Source organism: Dicentrarchus labrax, unplaced genomic scaffold (assembly GCF_905237075.1).
Source record: "Dicentrarchus labrax unplaced genomic scaffold, dlabrax2021, whole genome shotgun sequence".
Taxonomy (NCBI): Eukaryota; Metazoa; Chordata; class Actinopteri; family Moronidae; genus Dicentrarchus; species Dicentrarchus labrax.
Genome location: NW_026136703.1, coordinates 9,974,569 through 9,994,548, shown reverse-complemented (window position 1 = coordinate 9,994,548; position 19,980 = coordinate 9,974,569). Strand labels below are relative to the sequence as shown.

Genomic DNA, 19,980 nt, shown 5'->3' with positions numbered 1-19,980 from the left:
AAGATAAGTGGGTCACAGTGAAAGCTGCAGAAGAACAGAAGTCACAAAATCGTACAAAGATGATACTTGGCAGTCTGTCACTCCCATACTCCTTTATTGTTGTTGTAAAAACCAGGCAGCATGGAATCTGAAAGTCACAATAAAAAGCACTGTACACAACATATCCCTGATCAAACAAACAGCTCCTCCAAAAAGATTGAAAATGAGCATGGAGCATCAGAAAAGAAAAACTCTCTTCTATCCTCTCTTCTCTGCTCTTCTCTTCAACAAATCCCACCTCCCCTCCCCTCCCCTCCCCTGCCCTCCCTCCCTTCCTTCCTCTCTCTCTCCCTCTCCCACAAGTCATAATTTAACTAATTAAGGTGTGCTTTTGGAGAGGATCATGTTATTTGTTGCCATGGTGACAGCAGAAATCAATCCTGCTCAATCTCTCTTTCTCCCTCTCCCTCTCTCTCTCAGGCGGCTCATCACATGGTGTTGCAAGTGACATCAGAGGGGCTTATCTGCAACCTGCTGAATGTTAGCCATCCGTGTGTGTGTGTGTGTGTGTGTGTGTGTGTGTGTGTGTGTGTGTGTGTGTGTGCGCGTGATTGAAGGCAGCGTCTATCATTGCATGCCAGGCAGGCCAAAGCCAGTGACATGGGGGCTGAAAGGGAACACCATGTTTGGAACAATTTGGTCTATCTCCTGCTGACTCAAGATTATCTCCTGGACAACCATATAAAAGGAGACCAGGAGAAAGAGGGAGGGAGGGAGGGGGGGCATACAAGAGAAAAAACATGTGAGTTGAAGACAGAGAGATGCCTGGAAGATTGAAAGAAAAAGAGAGGAAAGGTGGAAGACTGAGAATGCAGGATAAAAGAGGAAAAGAAAAGAAGGCAGGAAGGGGAGAGGAGACAATTGAGGAAGTCAAATGGTAGCAAGAGTAAAAGAATGAAGGAAGAAAGGAAAGAAGGAAATCCGAAAGGAAGGAAGAGTGAGCGAAGGTAGACATCAGAGGAACGACCACGGGTAACGATAGACCACAAGGAGGAGTATTTGGCCCAAAATGCAACACTTTATGTGGACGAGAAGAAAAATACTAACCGGATTTATGTCAGTCAATTCCCTCCTAACTGGCATCTTTCTCTCTTTCACACACTCACGCAGACACATAGTGTAATACCTCATGTTGGAACCGATACACATAGCCTAAGAGGAGGGATTGGCTTGGTAAACCTCCCCATAATCTCATCTCACAGATGTAATTAGTCATAGAGCACGGCTGATGATACATATGTAATCCCTCTATGGGGGCCGAGGTGCACAGGGGAGCTCCATGGCAAAGAAACAAGCTCACACCAAATCCACGCTTATCTGGCCCCATTTCCCTATAATGGGGGAAATATAGACTCCTTTCGTTGCTGCCTACGTGTTCCCTAAAAAGCTTTGTGTGACTCAAGACACAGAAATAAATTTACCTTTTGATCGTTGCACCTTCTCTCTCAAGTAAAAATGTATTTTGCACGCAGACCTCTACAAAAGAGAGCGCTTATTTTTCAGCAAGGAAAAATAAGTTTAGTGATGCCAAATGCCCGCGAACCTCATTTATCCATACTGTAAAAAACGCCCCCCACCCACCTTAAGCAATATAAGCAGAAGCTCTCATGTGTATGGTAAAATATCCAAATCAACAACAACAACAACAACAGTGGTTGGTGGTTTTCGGCTGTGGCGCTCTCCCATTATGACTAATTCATGTCATAAAAAAGCCCATTAGAAAGCACTTGATGGAGGCATTGCACAGCGTTTAATCACACTTAATATATGCATGTGCCGCTATCGGGGAAAAAAAAAAAACAAAACGGCACAGCGCATTCATCTTGCTCTCGGGCACCTTTGTGCCGGGGAAAAAAAAAAAAACATCCTGTTGCGGTAGAGAGAGAGAGAGAGAGAGAGAGAGAGAGAGAGAGAGAGAGAGAGAGAGAGAGAAGTGTAAAGGAAGAGAGAAAGCAGGGGAGAGAGGAGGGATGGAGAGATGGAAATGGAGGGAGAGGAAAAAGAAGAAGAAGCAGGGAGGTGGAGGGAAAGAGAGAAGGGGGGAGGGAAATTAAGGCTGGAAGAAGCCAGAGTAGTATGTCTATGGGTCCCTGGTGGACCGATGGGGGGCGTATTCTCAGCTCAGGGCCCCAGAGCTCGAGGTAATCGCTGTTCCATGAGACTGAGCCGAGGGAACACACACATCCCTCTCTCTCTCTCTCTCTCTCTCACACACACACACACACACACACACACACACACACACACACACACACACACACACAACACAACACAAACACTCGCTAAGTAAGAAACATAGAATCTTCTATATCCTAACACCATCAGGCCAGTGCACTCTCAGTTTGTTGTCAAGGAGTGGCCTGAGGAAAGAAAGAGAGAAACAGAGCAGGGAGCAAGTCCACCTTCTCTCTTTTCTTTCTGGGGTTTCTAAGAAAAGTTAGAGTTAAGAGTTTTGACACCACATTACAAATGTATGAAAATTCAGCTTTGGTTTTCAATCTTTTGTTTGGCTTGTCCAGACACCATTAGGGCAGAAAAACCATCATTTCACACAACTGAACTAAAGACCTCTGAAATGCACAACCTGAGGCACTGAAGTGATAACTACTATTTTATTGTTTTTCTATTCATTCTATCTAAATGCTCTACCCATGCTGTCCTTCACTCTCCTTTGTTTTTCCCTAATTCTACACACAGACACACACACACACAGACACACAGACACACACACACACGACACACACACACACACACACACACACACACACACACACACACACACACACATAGACACACACACATACACACACACACACACACACACACACACACACACACACACACACACACAGGACACACACAGACACAGTCATCTCTACTCCTTTTGCTATTCTGTCCACATGTGTGAAGGGCATCGGAGAAGGCCACTTTCACACCATGGGCAGAGAGTTTGTGTGTGTGTGTGTGTATGTCAGTGTGTGTTTGAGCGTGTCCTTGTGTTCATGCGCGGGGTGGGCGCTGTTGCCAAGGGGATGCCATGGTTACGAGGTGCCAGCCAACCAGCTGACAGTGTCTCTCTAGAAGTGGCAGTGCCTTTGTCCTTCATTCGTGGTGACAGGCCGCGCTGATGCCTCCCAGCGCTGCTAACTGGACGAGACAGCAGAAGCGCAGGGACTGCAGGAGTGTGTGATGGCTGAGCGTCCCTCCCTATCGATCCCTCTGCTTTGTGTGAGTGTGGGTGTGTGTGTGTGTGTGTGTAAGAGTGTGTAGAAGAAAGTGAGAGAAAAAAGGAGCCAGGGAGAGGCTGCTGGATGGAAGGATGGAGTGGATCGGCTGGAGGCCATGAATTATATATGGACCCAATCTGTTCTCAGGGCAGCTTGGGCTCATAGCTCCTCCAAACTCCTGACTCAACTCACCACACATAGACATACGCACACACACACACACAGTCACAGAGGGGAGGCCAGAATAACCCCCAACAAAAAATAAAAGGACAGCTTTTAACATATTAAATCCAGAGAAAAGCTACTCTTTCCTTCTTCCACCCCTTTTTCTAAACATCAAACAGCTCAGGATGGATGGAGGAGAAGCCATTTATTTTGCCCATCTAATGAAAGCAGAGCACTCCGCAGCACTGCCAAGACTGCGAGCGACAAAGCGCCACAGGCAGCATCCCCCGTTCTTGACATTCAAGCGCTGCTCTTATTTATTTAGCAAATTTACTTACTAAGGAGGTCAGAAATGAATTATTTGGCGAGGATTTGCCTGGGAGCACTCTCCTCTCCTCTCTTCTTCCCTCTTCCAACATTTTTCTCCCTTCAATTTCCCTTTGATTTACGGCTCTTTTTTTTCCCGAGCTTTGCTCTTCTTCTACTAAATGCTTATTTTTTTCGACAGAGCCCGTTCCTATAGCTCCAGGAACTTTTTGTAGAGTGTCGCCGGCAGCGCTGGAAAGTCATTTGAAAAGCCAATTCTGTCCTCAGAAGCTGCTGCCAAGAAAAGCTTATACCTTTTAATACTTTCTGTTCTCTTCTCTTTTTCCAAAAAAAAAAAACCATAAAAACAAGAAAAAAATCCCTAACATCAATCCACAGCCCCTAAAAAATTTTGTGCAGCACCTTTCTTCCAAACAAACTTGTACCTCCTCCACACTGACAGGCTTGACATCGTCCGTGTTATTTGAACATAACATGTCAGACTTTTTACACAGCAATTCATCATACTGACAACTGGTAGCCTGGTACTCACAAAAAGTCAACTTCTCATGAAACTGACGGTATTTTCCAGAAAAATATGTGATTTAAAGATTGACCACCATTCATTTTTTTAAATGAGGTGACACTGTATGTACAAGTGACATTTACATTCACTTTCAAAGTGAGTTGTGGTTAGTGTAGCAGCAGAATAAACTCCAGTTCCTAGATTACAATGAGCAAGATTATGCAACTTTGTCATTAAAAAACTTTTAGTAGAGCAACAGGATTCCCAAAACTCTCCAGGTCAACACAGTTTCCCCTCAACTACCAATCAAATGGATTAACAGATAAAAGCGGGAAAAAAAAAACAACTCTAAGAGGGCTCGAGGGAAAAAAAACACTCACGCCAGACTTTATGAAGATTTAATCACGACCCTCGCCTGCAGCCATGGGATACCAGAAGTGGCCCTCCTCTGTTCATTTGGCATTCTTTTCACTCAGCGTAATGAAGCTGGAGTGTGTCTACTAGCGTGTGAGGGTGTGAGTGAGTCAGGGGAGGATGGAGATGGAGGATGAGAGGTGGAAATGTAGAGGGATTATTAGTGGGGATGTAGTGAAAGGACGTGTTCAAGAAAATGAGGAAAAGAAGAGGGGACCAGCGAATGACATCACTGCTAACTAGCCCCTGATTTGGAAGGTCGGGAGCGGTGTCTGTGGCAGTTCACTCGGGGTTGATGCATCAAAGAGTAAAACTAGACATGTGCTACGACTAACAACTTGTTTCTCAGACAGAGAGGAACTAGGTCTGAATGTTTCAGAATGTTGCGCCGAGATCTGGAGAGCAAACGGGGTACTGGAGCCTTTAACTGCAGGTTTTCGGAGGCCAATTTTCTCCTGATCTCCCTCAGATGTTCTAAAGTGGGATCTGAGGAAGAAAAACATAACAAGGCTGTGCTGGAGACGGCGGAGAACAAAAAGCAAATTGGGAGGAAGAAAGACTGAGGGAGATAAAACAGTCGGGGTAGGATAACAGAGCCTCACAGAGACAGAGAAGGCGATACAGTTGGGAGAGTTGGTAAAAAGAGTGAAACAGGTGGGAGGAGAGAAAACAGAAGCAGACGGGGATGGATGAAAGAGGTAGAATGAGTGATAGCAGACAAGAAAAACTCTGAGAGTAGGACAGGCAGCACAGAAACTGGAGTATTCTGCAAAAATGTCCATTGTTACAAAACATGAAGGCCCTTTTTTTGTTTTAAATCAGTCAAAAAAAACCTTTCTACCAGAAAACTAATTCCTCTTGTTGTAAACACTCTGTATTATCAATATAGAAAAAATCAATATTTTGAAAAAAGAACTGATCTGCTGTGAAAGCAAAAAGTCTCACCTAGTTGGTAGATTTTTCACACTAGCTAGGTGTAAACTAAACATCCAGTGTGTGTTTGGTTTTTCCTCCAGTGCACTGAAAGTGAGGCTGTGTTTTGAATAAACACAGTGGCAATTTGGTTAGCATGAGCAACAACAGCTGCCGTCGCTGAACGGAGAAAGATAAAACAGATTTCCAGCAGAAAATCAAAAGAAAAAGCTGTCGTTGTGCTGGACTTTTTGCTTCAAATGCGATCACTGTGATGCAGTAAAAACATACAACACATTAATGACTGTGTAATGGCAAACAGAGAGATTAAACACCAAGCAAAGACGTGGAACCCAGGGATGCTTTTACAGCAGATAGTGAATCAAAACTGATCACTGTAAAGCTTGGAGAGATAGGTGAAGACACAAGGACACTTTTAAGACAGATATGTAAACAAACAGAGTGAGAAGGAGGGATAGAGCCTTGTCTTCCAGCAGCACCACAGTGAGCGACACCTCTCTGGTGTCTTGAATGTGAGGAGAGACTGACAGGCAGTCTGATTGGTCCCAGCAGTGGGGATCATGTCATGCCACTTCTTATTGACAGCCCAGCCATCTCTTAATGGCTCGGCCAGCATTTGCATTGCTGTGTGTGGGAATAGCACCGGTCCCCCCACTGAAGTGCGTAATTAATCACACATACTGTCAGCCTCCCCCTCCCCCCAAATCCACCAAAACAATGTGAAACTCAGTAAGTGTGTCTGTGTGTGTCCATGCATCATACTGTATGCGCTCACTAGAGTGACTAAGACATGACTATGATGACTGTAGTGATGATGAAGGTGATGATGGCAATTATAATGATAACAATGATGACTCTTCTTGTTTTGATCTCAGAGGGAGCTTGTGAGAAATATCATCATGATCACTTTCAGTTCTGTTTAGCTTGACAAGGTTCCATTGAGTTTAGTCACATGACACACAAACACATTCACATATAAACAGTATATATTTAATGGCAAACACACACACATGCTCTGAGGGTGGTGGACCTACCTATAGTGCTGTGAATGTGAGGGTGGCAGGATGGGTGGATGGTGGGGTCTGGGTGGAGGTGAAAGTGGTGAACAGGTAGAGGCGGGGTGAGGTGTGAGCCAGTGGGTGGAGGTGGGCTGCGGTGGCTGGATCTGGGCTGTGGGCCTCGCATACGGAGGCCGCCTGCAAACCAGCGTCGACAGACTCCCGACAAAAAGAGAAACTTCATCTGAAATATCATCACTGGCTCACAGTCTTCAGCCTGACTCATGCATCATCAGAAATGGGAACGAACATTGACAAATGTTAATCCGTCACTTCAGCCTGCAGAATGCTGGCGAGACTGCTCCCATGATGCATTGTTAGGCAAAACCAGCACCGATTGGAGGGAAGTGCAGAAATCCACCCTTCCTCTCAGAAGACGGCCATGTTTTCACAAGTTCCCCAGGCAGGGTTCAGTAAAAGTTTACTGCCCACACAATCCCGTAACAGCCCTGGTCTCCAACACTACAAATACTCATATATTCAAAGCACCAACCCTGATGGAAAACTAATATCCCTTAACTCATATACTGTTATAGCATCAAAGTGCTTTGTATTTGTGTTAAGGTGCTTGGTGTCACCTCTGTCTCTGGTGTTTTCACAGTTAAACCTGTGGTTTGCTTTTTTCTTCTTTTATATTTTGACAGTGCAGTATTCAACCCATACAGTCTTCACACAAGCCAATATCTCTCTTTGTGCAACAAATGGCACTCAGTGTATAGTGCCAGCTATCAAAATGTCAGGCACTTTATGAGATGTGGGAAAATAGGGATGGTTCCGCAAATGGCTCATAGAAGTGTGGAACCCCTGAGAACGAAACTCTTGCCTGCATATCTGAAAAGACTCTTGGAAAAAAAAAAGACAAACTCTGTGGCACAGATACTCTCTGTGGTCTTTTCAGCACACCTCCCCACAGACAACCCTGCAGAGAGTGATGTAAGATAGAGATCCTTGCTGGTCCCTAATTTTAGCATACCACAAGTAAAATGGTCTCAGTCCCACAAAAGAGTTTGGACCATTTCTGCTGTCTTACATTTTTACAACATTCTTTTTTCTTTTGTTGGGATCACTTTTAGGTCCACTTTTAGGCTATATCTATCTATCTATCTATCTATCTATCTATCTATCTATCTATCTATCTATCTATCTATCTATCTATCTATCTATCTATCTATCTATCTATCTATCTATATATATATATATATATACGCACACATTCACACACACTGTATATATATAAACCTTAGGTGAGAAGCCACACAAAGTGTCACAAGATTTCCTGAAGGAATTATGGCTCCTGAGTACTTGCTGTAGCTTACCTGTTGTGTGTTGAGTTGGCAGTTCCAGGAATGGCAGCTGCTGCTGCCTCCTGGGCCTTGCGGTTAGAGCTACCCAAAGAAGGAGGGCCCATCCCAGGCCCAGCTGGCTGGGGCATGCTGGGGGAACTGGGAGCCATGGGCGGGTACACCCTGTTCTGGCTGCCTGGTCCGTGACTGCGTCCTACAGGTATGGGTTGGCCGGGACCCTGGCCGTGCATGGGGCTGCTAGCGTTCATTCCCAGACTGTTGGTCATTCCAGGGCCGGAGCCGCTGTAGCTGGTACTGGCAGTCCCACTGTAGTTGGAGGGCCGTGGATAGTTACCTGGAAGAAGACAGCCCGCAATTAATGATGACAATGTCACTCAAAAGATAAAACATGGGTTGTTGTCACTTGCGACATTTAACTTCCCACTTCAATTAGATAGATTGCTTACAAGAATGACACAAAATGGCTGCTGTAAAATACTGTAGTCGCAGATGGATGCTATGAATCACTTCATTTGAGAGAAATGGAGTGTTTATCAAGTGCTTGTCAGCTGATACCCTTATACCTACAACAGTGACACATACAAATATTTCATCCATCAAGAAAATAATCCTGTGACACATGAGAAATGAGGAATATAAAGCACAAAACTGAATTCTGTTTCATAACCTCTATAACCTCGAGCAGAGGCCGGGTGTGGTGACATTTTTCAAAGCTGCAGGTTGCTGGACGGCCCTAGGAACAATTGCCAAGCTTAAGGCTGACTTTGTGAAACACTTGAGAGGAGCTCTAATCTGCAGTAAATGCTTTGTTGCTGCCCTGGAGTGCCACACGGCAGCAATGCCAGAAGCTTTCCTAAGGCACACTTAAACCCCTCCATTTTGGCTCTAAAAGCTCAGCTCCACTCCAACACCAGCTGCAATAAGAGTGGAAAGAGAAATCGCCATGCTGTGAAAGACAACATGTACATACATTGAGGCACACTAAAACACACCTACTGTACATGTAAGTGCAGTACACTCCCACACACACACATACACAGAGCACATCGTATTGTATTCTTTCTGCAGGCACTGGGCCTTTTCCACTGTGATGTTCCCTCCCTGGGACAAATCCCCTGCAAAATAGAAATGGAAAATGTGGCATCCTCCATTGTGAAGAGGGCTATTTATTTTGATTTGATTAAGGGTGCTTTAGTTGGGCCTCACTGCTTAATCCTCTGAGAATATGTCTGGAAAAGGGGATCAAGTCCCTTTAAAACCTGAAGGCTTTTCCGCACGCTCAAACGAGGGAAAGTTGAATGACAATATTCCACACGGGGGAAAAAACATCTCCGAAAATGGAAATGGCTTCTCAGTGTCCTCGAGCTGCTTCAGTGAAGACACTTTCCACATGACATAAGCCTGCAAGTCCAACAGAGGGGGAGAGCGGGAGGAAGCAGCAGAGGGTGGGGGCGGAAAGAGAAGAAGACAGACAGACAGAAAGGTGGGGGGGAAAAACTCCTGCCCCCCCCAACCCCGAGATAGGATTTATATTGAATCAAAATAAAAGTCTTTCCCATAAAAGTCAGCAGCTCCGGTTGAATTTGTCCAGAAATTGTGATGAAATCTACTGTGGGAGATGGGAAAAGAAGAAGCGGATTATTTCTGGAGAGGCTTTGGTGAGTCGGTGAGCTGAGTACGGCTGACACCTGTCAAGGGTTTTGGGGCTATAATAGGGAAGCGTTCAGGAAGAAAGGATGTCTGCTAACGAACACAGGAGGATATGTATGGTGTACAGTGCATGTGTATATGTGTGTGTGTGTGTCCATCCGCTTGTCTGTGTGAATGCATATATAATGCTTCTGAGACCTTGCAACCACTGAAAACCACATTTCCGTGTTTCTTCCTCCCATATGACACTGCCTACAACGCTGTGGAAAATCCTGGGAACACTGCCCTGCGGCTTCCTTCCTCTCGGCTCGGGTGGACGGTTTGCTGCAGATGAACAAGGCTGCAGTCAGCGACCTCTCTCAGCCCTCTTTGGACAGCTGTTGAGCCCCATGTCATGGCCGCCTGCCATACATTCTCAATAGCCTGGGCGGACACGCTGTGGTTTTTGGCCCTTGTGACGGACTAAGGCTCCAGCACACCTCCCGGGGAGTTGTTTATATCACACAGTCCCATTTGGACAATCTGCATTTTGGCGGTTGTGCCAAAATCCCCAAAAGTGGGAGTGAGTGTCTGGAAGTTTCCATGAGACTGTATTCGACTTGACTGGACGGGGGGGGTGAGATGCTAAGCCAAATCTAACTGAAGAGGTTTGTGTTGGAAAAAATGCATCATTAAGTTGACACCCTGCATCGGGAGAACTTATCAGTCTTGATGTACTACCATTCAAAATGTTCTAGTTGTGGGCTATGTTTGCCTCGGCTGACAAAGGTAAGACAGAGTGGCTGTGGGACTGGGTTAATGCTAAGCTTTCCTATGAGAGTTATGCTCCGTCCTGACAAGAATGATTCACTTCCTGAAGGATTGGTACTGCGCCAGAGCGCTTCTTCAAGGACAGATAGCGTACTAACCCACTTTTTAAAATGACTGAGAGCTCAACCCAGAAATTCTAGGTGTTTTTATAAGAGTCATTCATGCTTTCTAAGGCTTTGGAAGTGCCACTCAGATTACATTACATGACGAAGTTGGATCATTGCGGAGGCCAAAGACAGAATACAGATTACTACAGATTGTATCATGTATCATGTTTAAATTACAACATTAACAAGAAAGATGAACATAAACTGAACAAAATAGTGTTATTATTTGGAAATTTACTTTAATTTAATCTAATTTAGTAATGAGGACTCCATATGGTGTTACTTACCAAACTTAAAAGAAAAGAATATGTATTACTTGCTTTTGGCCTAAAAGTGCATCCTGGCTTGGCACACGAAAAAATGTGGCTGTAAAAGCCAACATAGAAGTCGGGAGTGGCCTCTTCTGCCCACTGTAAAAAAAACCATGAGACTTCATTGAGAGTCATTGGCAATTTGGCCACATTATATAATCAAGAAAGACTGATCTTTTGTAAAGAAATCATCACAAGCTCACGAAGTCAGAAGAGTTAAGATTAGTTTCTTAATGTCCCTCCTAACATACATCTTTCAGTTGACTTCAGTTAGGAAGTGAATACATTTCTGTGGGTCTTTTCTTAGCCATGACAGTGGCTTCAAAAAGGTATTATGAGTTGTGAGCAGTTGGTGGCTTTGTGGTGAAAACTCCGACTTTAAAAAGCACAATCTAATTTCTTGTTGCTCAAACTTAAACAAAATTTGCAGTTTCAGCTGCACATGTTAGCATTAACATATATGCACAGAAGTGTGTCATCTGCTTCACCTACTTTGTAAGTGATCTAAGAAAGTGATTCTAATACTACTCAGGAAACCAATCAAGGAGGGACAAGGGGAAAAAAGGACAAGGAGGATGCCATTTCTTATTTGTCCCTTCTCGCATCCTTATAGCTGAGTTTTGATTTTCTGCCTGCTTCTCGGGCATTTGGTGCCTTTGGGGAGTCTTGTGGTATTTATAGTGCAATGGAGGGGAGTAGAAGGTGGAGGGGAGGAGAAGGAGAAGGAGAGCTCATGGTGCTTCGTTCACAATTACATGGAAATACCCAGCACGGTCACGCATTCGGTGGACGCTATATCCTGCGCCGGGTATAATCCCAGCAGTCCCGCGGGAGAGCTGGAGTGTGACCGAGCAGATTAACGTCTACTGCTTCCTCAGCAGACTGGACCGTCCAATGCTAACAGCCGAGGCAGTCATTCTCCCAGCTACAGTGGAGTATGGTATGATGGTGCACCAACGCGCCCTCAGGATCTGTGAACTCCATCAATAATGACTGGAACGCAGATTACATGGCTGCATGCTTGAGCTGCCAAGGACAGGAACAGGGCAGACTGCCCATGTCCACATGTGGCTGAACACAAATAAAAAAAATGAATAACAGCATTTTTCTCTTGCTTTTTGTGGATGTGGTAGTGGCTGGAGGAAGATGGTTTCAGTTGGAAAGGTGGGCAAGAAGGAAATATAGTGTGTTGACAAGAACAAGACACCCTGGTACTCATTTTGTTCCATCTTACTCAGAAGTTATATTTTTTAAACTTGAGTATAGGTGCTATAATACACCAAGTTTTAACATTCTTTTACTAAAAAGATAATATTAACTGTTTCTGATGCTTGAAGTTTAAATATCTTAAAATTAGGAAGATCAGTTCACAACCCTCAATAATGTGACGACAGACAACTGACATAGAGAAAAATAAATCTTCATTTCACAACTCAGTATTACTCTGCAGAACACATGTATGACTTGCTGGGATGGATAATTTTTTTGCAGCGTCTCCTCTTGCCAGAGGCCCCCACATCCTCTCCCAGCCACCTCAGCACCTTCCCCGGCAGGTTGTCTGAGCCTAAGCAGGGCTGGGGTGCGCCTTGGGCCTGCCGAGCTCCACATACTGTCAATTTCCTCCGAAAAACTCCACTCCCTCCCCCAGGCGCTGGCTTTTTTGGCTGAATTACACCGCGGCTCCAGCAAGGCACCAAGGCTTAAAAGTGCTGTCTGAAGCATGGTCATTACCAGCGGAGTGCTTAACCCCTCAAGGGTGGGGGTGGAGGTTTGGTGGAGGGAGCTATGCGCTATGCGATGGGTGGGAGAGAGAGCGGAGCTGAGACAGACTCCAAATCTCTTTCCTGTAATGGTCTGATATCCTCCTCCCCCGTCTGTCTGTGTGTCCACTGTTCTCAACATGCTGGCTCTGTATCATGTCCAAATGCATGTCTTGAAAACAGCTGTTGGAGTCATTTGAGTCCTGAGGAGAGCCTGATAACAACACACAGTACGAGATCAGTTTAACTTCGGATAAAGAGGGCTTTTAAAGGACAGCCATAAACATTTAGCAGCTTAAATATATTTTGGAAATACTGGGCAGTCCACTCACTGTAAGAGCTCTTATTTAGACAGTGAGAACACAGCAAAGGGGGGAAAGCTTTGGCAGGGTTTGACTTTACATCAGTCTAGAAGAAAACCTTTGGTTACAGTCTAGGAAGCAGACTTATCTAATCAAAGATCTCTGGAAATAACTACTAAATATTTTAGTACTGTTTGTAGAAGGGCCATATCCTCCTGCAGTCTCATGTATCACCATAACTGTATGTTGGATGGAGCTTATGTAGTTGATTACACAAGCTGCACTATGCTCGTTTTTGCGTCTGATAAAAGAGTTACACAATACCAAACAGTTTTTATGCTCTTTGGTGAGCCACAATCTCACAAGTGTTGGTGTGTGTGGCGAGCATGATTGCTGAAAATGTTATAACACACACACAAACACAACAAAAAGGCCCAAGAATTGGGTTCTCCCAGCATAGGCAGACATGCCAAGAAAAACAGCAGAGTTCAGAAACTTGGGAGTGCATTTCTGTGTTGGCTAATAGCTGGCTAATTTGTTAGTGCGCTAGGGAGAGGGAAGGGAAGCAGATGGAGCTGTCATTAAGAACAATGACCAGCAGCTGTTTGCCCTGTTCACCCTACACAGACCCCTGACGGGCCCTCTAAGAACTGGGCCCTGCCTATAATGTGTGTCTCTTTGTGTATTTACAATTTCTGTATGAGGACAACATGTTCTCAAAAGGATGGAAATAAGATAATAAGAAAAGGAAATAAAAAATCTTGCAGTTACCAGTTTAAAGGGTCAATCTGACTGTTTTCTACATAAGGGTAAACCCTTATTTACGGTACTGAATTCTACTGTATGTGGTTTGTTTTATAAAAAAAAATAATTCTACTCTATTCGTGTTATTTAAAAAATACTTACTTCTACCGTAATATTGTTATTAAAAAAGGAGCAAAAAAGGACATACTAATTAAAAACGACATAAAAGAATGCAGCAGCGGCCCATGGTTTGAATCCGACATTAAACCCCCGCCCCAAAAAAAATAAAAATAATTGTGTAATACCGTATACTGTTATACTGTAAAATCGTAATGTTTTCTGAGATCTAATACTAAATACTGTTGTAACCCTAGTTAGCAGAGTGCAGAGGGCTTCTGCAAGAAATGCTGGGTGGTCCAACAAAAAAGTTTAACCTGGTTCAACTTTGCAGTGCATCATCTAGGAAAACCCCTTCCTGACCAATCAAATATTCTACCCACACTGATGTGGTTGACAAAATATTATATACACATTTCAGTATAGTGCAAAATGATACAACAGCACCACAAACTTTATTGCCTCCAAAACGACCGTAAAGTTGAATCAACAAAAACAATTTCAATAAAAACTGAATATTCTATGAAAGTAGGGTTTATTGCGGAGCTACTGTATTAGACTGTATTGATTTTAGCTGGACGTACCTAATGAACTTGGAAAGTTAGATACAGCAGGTAATAAAAGAGAGAGAAACCATGTTTTTTTCTGGAAAGTACAGTGTGAAGATACAAAGGTAGCCATTAAAGAAGCGCCACTTTTTAGGTGCTTGATGCACTGCTGTCTGAAAATATCCTAGAGTACTAATGCGGGATAGATGCAGGTGCAAGTGTACATATCTACAGTATATATATATACCGAATATGTGTGTGATGAGAAGACAGCGGGCCTGAGCTGTTTCACTGTTTCTGAAGGGAACATCTCTCCTGTCATCCCAGTGAGATTTCACGCTCATCTGCCTCCAGAGCTTCTTCCAGGCTAGTCCGCCTCGCTTTTGCTCTCTGCTTACTTTATTTCTCTTTCTCTCTCTGCTTACTGGGCTGTCAGCCCAGCCAAAGTCACATTAAGAGATAAGAGTGGGTGGAGAAGGGAGACCAAATACCAAATGCATTAGGGCTATTAATCAACATTAACAAATGCGAGGGAGAGGCCGCAATTTTAGGAAAACACACGCACGGATGGGCGCATTTATCAAGGTGACACATTAAAACACACATTTACCAAAAAATACCATAATGTTTCGTCTGGTGTGTCGCCAAAGGCAGAAAACGAAGTACAACAGCAGATGTCAACGTTTGTTGGATGGCCGGGAGTCGTACGATGGCGAAAACAAGCGAGCGGAGAATGCTTAATTATAGAGAGCGAGCCAAAGTTTTTTCCCAAATTTCCTGGAATCTGTGGTTTCTTTTTTTTCCAAGTTTTTCTTTTTTGCTCGAGTGTCAGAAAAAGCTTGGATTGATGGTTTATGTGACTGATTTACCAAATGGCTCATCAAACAGGCCTATATACTGCTGTAAACTGAGCCAAAGATTACTGCTTGATCACATTGAGGACTTTAACCTAATAGTTCTGAAAATAGTTAACAAAATCTGGTACAACTGCAGTGACAGCTTGAATTAGCAGAGAAGTCAGGTTAACTGGATATATTATGTTAGTTAGCTACACATTTTAAAATGTAAAGCAATATACTTTTAAACTCTTGAGTGACTTTTGTTTTTAAATAACTGAACTAGATGCTTTCCTGTGAGGTTATCGTTAAAACATTGAGCCTGACGACAGGATCGGACATCATCATTCAGTGGATAAACCTCACGACGTGTCAGTCCGCTTTGTATGGAGCTACCTCATAATCTTATCATGAGGAGGGCCAAGAGGTCCATCCGGGGTTCAAGTGTGTCATAAATATTCTAGGAGTCACACCCTCAGAAAGCACGGTTTTTAATTCCCGCAGTGAGTCCCACCACAGAGGACGAGAGAAGACTGTATCTGTGTGTGTGAATGGGAGCTGCAGAAAGAGTTAGAGACAGAAACAGAAGATGGCTATGTCTTTCAAAATTAGTCTTTTTGTATTACTCATTAGCAAACTCACTTTGAAACCAATGACACTGATGTCAAGGCCCAGTGTGAGTGTGAAATGGGGGCCAACAGTCATCAAAAAAGACAAATGTGGCTTTCCTATTTAAAACTCCAACGGCCAAACTCCTCTATAACCCCTCTGAATGAATGATACACGCGGTATTCATCACTCTAATAAGTCAGAAAGCAAGTTGTTGAACAAATCTGATGTCAGGTAAAAGTCAACACAGTAAGTCAACAAAGGGCTTGATAGTGATTTTAATAACTGGTAATTCATCATAAAGTTTGAAAGGAGTTGTACCTTGTGGGAAATCAAATTCTCTCACTTTTATTTTCAATAGTATTTCTTAAATCATGTTCTAAACCACCCTCTGTTTCGGTCAAAGAGTGACAGGGGTTTTTTTTTATGTTGTTTCAATGAGCCTGGCTCCAAGGACTCAAGGATTTAAAGGAATACACTGAAATGGGATGGATTGAGTTTCTGGTCAAGTTATAAACCTAGACTCATCATTGGCTCAGGTGCTCTAAGCCAACACTCCAGTAAAGACATTTGAAACATGCTGCAGGAAATGCAGCTATATCTGGTTGGTTAAATCCTGACATTGCGATATGTGATCCGATTGCTTTATGGAGAACGGAGATGCGTGAAACTGTTTTGTGATTGAGAATTTAAAATTTACTCGTCACTTGTCCAGAAACATATCTAAATGCACAGTAGGGCTCAGATTTGTGAGATCATTTTTATAACTTCTGATAGTAAGTTCATTAAAACAGCTTAATATCAGCACAGGGAAAGGAATCGTTGATTGAAAGGATGATTGATGATAAAAAAAAACGATCGGCAGTCAGAACAAGCCTACTGGTCACACCTCCATTTAAAATGGCAAAATTTCATAGTGAAAACAATTCATTTCAATGGAATCGCAGAGTTTAGTGAATTCAAACTTGGTAAATTTTGACTTGTGAATCTGTGCCATTAGCTTATTAGTCGTGTTGAACCATCCAGGTTTATTCAACACTCCTGTATTGGAGTACTGCATAAATATGTCTTTTGAATATACTGCAAACTTATTATCTTGTTAGTAACCAGCAAGCTTGCTAGGGTACAGTTTGGGAGTGAGAGGTTTCAATAAACTTCAATAAAACTCTTCATTAAATGAAACAGGCAAACAGGCTCCAACCTTGGTGTCCATACTGTGATCCTTGAGGTCCATAAGGGCCTGAGGGGCCACTCTGGGTGTAGGGACCCATCCCAGGATACAACGAGCCCCCCACCCCAGGTGAAGGGTGGGGGGACATAGGAGGTCCGGACTGAGGAGGAGCAAACTGAGAGCTAGCCTGGTTCCTCTGCATGTTGGACATGAACCCTGAAACACATAAATACACATAGGAAACACTGTCAACACTCTTCAGTAGTTAATTCAGCTGCTCAGAAAAACCAATTGTTGAATGAGGGCTTGAGCGAGGGCAGTTGTGACCATTCTCTAGCTCAAAAAATTGGAATATTAATTTAATTTGCTTGTGTAAAGAGAGCCTTCCTTTTGATGAAAGCCCTAATCTTTTACCTAAGCACTGGCTCCTGTAACTCGTAGATGCACATCAGTGAGTAACACAGCATTGAGTGGGTATTAGACAAAACATGCACAAAAAGGACAGGATGGCATGTAAAAGGAACCCTGAGCACAAATGAACACACACACGCACACACGCACACACACACACACAAACGTTTAGTGAGCCTTATCAGTGGCAAAAGCACCAGTCTATCTGGCCTTAAAGACGTACGTATGCTTTCAAAAGCTTAGTCCGTGTGTGTGTATGTATGAAAGAATGGGTACAATTGAGAGAAAAAAAGTGTGCTCCTCTCTCCACAGAGTAAGCCGGTGATTTGACCATGGCTACTATGTTATTCTAAGCCGTTCTGTCAATAGATGTGTCAAAGCCTCTCAGGCCCAAACTCGCCTCCACCATTCAAATTGACATTTGGAGCGATCCTCGCTTGGGTTTCGCTCTTTCAAGCCGCCCCGTTCGTTTTTAAAACCCACAGAAAGGTCTCCCAATCCACCACGAATGGGGAAAGGTCGCTGGATGGCCATTGAGGGAAAAAGAGAGGGTATGTGGGAGTGTGCGTGTGTGTGCGTTTGTGTTTCAGAGGCTTCAGTATTGCAGATTAGGTGTAAATGGATTGGGCCCGCTAGACTGTAAACTTTGATAGCTATCCGCTTTGTTGAATGAGCGCCACAGACCGACTCTTTAGTGAGTTTAGGGTTTAGGGAAACAACGGAGTTGGAAAGTGCAAGTTGACGGTATAATTCCTTGTTTCTGCTAAGAGAGCATGACAAAATGTGAGAAGGGAGATATAAGTTTAAAAATGCTCAATGTGTGTATTCACTATATGCCTGTGTGCACATACATGCGTGTACATATTTGTGTTTCTGAGTGTGTGGGGGGAGATAACGGAGAAAGAGAGCAATAAACGCTGTGTGTGTGTGTGTGTGTGTGTGTGTGTGTGTGGGGAAGAGACGGAGGCCAAGACAGAGAGAGAGAGAAAGTGTGTGTGGGAGGGAAAGACAGTACAACAGAGGGAAAGAGCGATTGGGGCCTGAAAGTGCTTAGGCTGCGAGTGCTGGGTTTAAGGAGCGAGGACATTATTGTAATGTTTTGCTTCCATTAGGGTAAAGGGGATTCTGGAGAGGAGGAGAAAAAAATTACAGTGTGTAATATCGCACTTTAAATTGCCTGGAAAATGGATGAGGAGAGGAACATTGTGCAGACAGTGCTAAAAGCAAATAACACATTCAAGGATTTCTCTCTCTGCTTCATTCCCTCTCCCTATCCACACACACATAAACATACACACACATACACATAAACCTGTCTCTCTTTCTGGCAAAGTGAAGGAAGCTCTCAGCCGGACAACAACAACAGGCAGCCGGTGAAGCACGCGAGAGACAGTGAGGGGAAAAAAGGGACATTCAGCGGATTTATGGAAATGAGGAGTGGAGAGAGGCTCTTAGGGAGGAAGGCACTTGAGCAAAGTGGGGCGTGTGTGTTGGGGGGGGTTAATCCTAGCTAGGGAAACAGCGAAAACAACAGCCAGCCCTGTTAACCGGCGCTATGTTTTCCTGGACTGGGCTGGGGAGGGCTCGAGGTTTACAGGCATTAGAGAGCGGCATTAAATCTCCGCCTTTATTTCATCATGTTGGGAAATAACCTTTTACAGTCCCTTACTCTCTCTCTCTCCATCTCCATCCAACCACTCCCTCTGTCTCTCTCTGATGCTAACTGCTCTTTAGTGGGTGATAGAGAGGGAGCAGTCACAGTCATTCCATTAAGGTTACATCCTGGTTTTTTGCAATGTTGTGTGGATGCAGATTTTTTTTTTTCATGAGCAATTCTGCTGTTTTTAGTAATACTCGCGAAGTGGCCATAATTGCTGGAAACAATTTCCCGTTTGGCGGGCAGATGTGGCCTGTGGGTTAGCATTCATGTTACAAGCCTTTGGCAGCAAGTTGTAGCCAAAAATGAAGTGGCTGTATGAAAAAAACACACACTCTGATTTGAACTAAGTCCAGGATAAGTTGACTGAATGTTTACTGTTACATATTTACTAGAGCATGGTTTTCCCATGACCCATGTTAGCGAACAATTAAGCACAAGGCTAAATCCTCGTGTCTGTGTGTGCTTGTGTGAGCGCACCTGCTCATCCTAAACTACAACAACTAACTACAGCTATAATTTGATCCAGCATGTGTTTAAAAAGTTGGTTTTAAACACATATTTTGCAAGATTGTAGAGAAATATAAAAGTTGTAAAGTGGGTGGTATACTTGCTAAAGGAAGTCATTTTGGAACAGCAGAACAAAGTCCTGCATTGAGCCAAACTAGCCATATTCTTTGTTTACATCTCAGTGCTGAAGTATTGCACTCCGTGAGCTCTTGTTCCCAGAGAAATTCTTTCATTACAACCACTGTTGGCGCTATTCTCTGAGCTTTGTTAACATACCATTTCTGTTTTTCATTGTTATGGTCTCTACTCTTCATGCAACCCCCACTGGTGTAGAATGTAAACGTTTGACTTTCTAAGTACACAGCCTCTTTAATCTGAGTGTGATGTACAATCAGGAATCTTTTATGGAAACTATTTCACTCACAAACAGAGACTACAGTGTAATGCATTAGGTGTTCTATGGAA

The 19,980-nt window shown here is 43.6% G+C and overlaps 1 protein-coding gene and 1 long non-coding RNA gene across 7 annotated transcripts in view; one reads left to right on the top strand and one right to left on the bottom strand.

Annotated features, from left to right (window-relative positions):
- The window catches only part of LOC127358496 (AT-rich interactive domain-containing protein 1B), a 174,110-nt gene that overhangs the window by 22,527 nt on the left and 131,603 nt on the right, over nucleotides 1-19,980 (bottom strand). For 4 of the 6 annotated variants that reach the window (XM_051391654.1, XM_051391639.1, XM_051391649.1 and 1 more), the window contains exons 7-9: nucleotides 16,968-17,153; nucleotides 7,985-8,306; nucleotides 6,645-6,827 (exon numbers count right to left, since the gene is read on the bottom strand). In XM_051391654.1, coding sequence (XP_051247614.1) covers nucleotides 6,645-6,827; nucleotides 7,985-8,306; nucleotides 16,968-17,153 — 691 coding nt within the window. The remainder of the gene's footprint in view (nucleotides 1-6,644; nucleotides 6,828-7,984; nucleotides 8,307-16,967; nucleotides 17,154-19,980) is intronic. The other 2 variants (XM_051391655.1, XM_051391660.1) reach the window with 1 other exon arrangement.
- Nucleotides 9,540-11,950, top strand: LOC127358690 (uncharacterized). The gene is made up of 2 exons (XR_007882501.1): nucleotides 9,540-9,630; nucleotides 9,953-11,950. It is a non-coding gene; the product is annotated as an uncharacterized LOC127358690 (long non-coding RNA).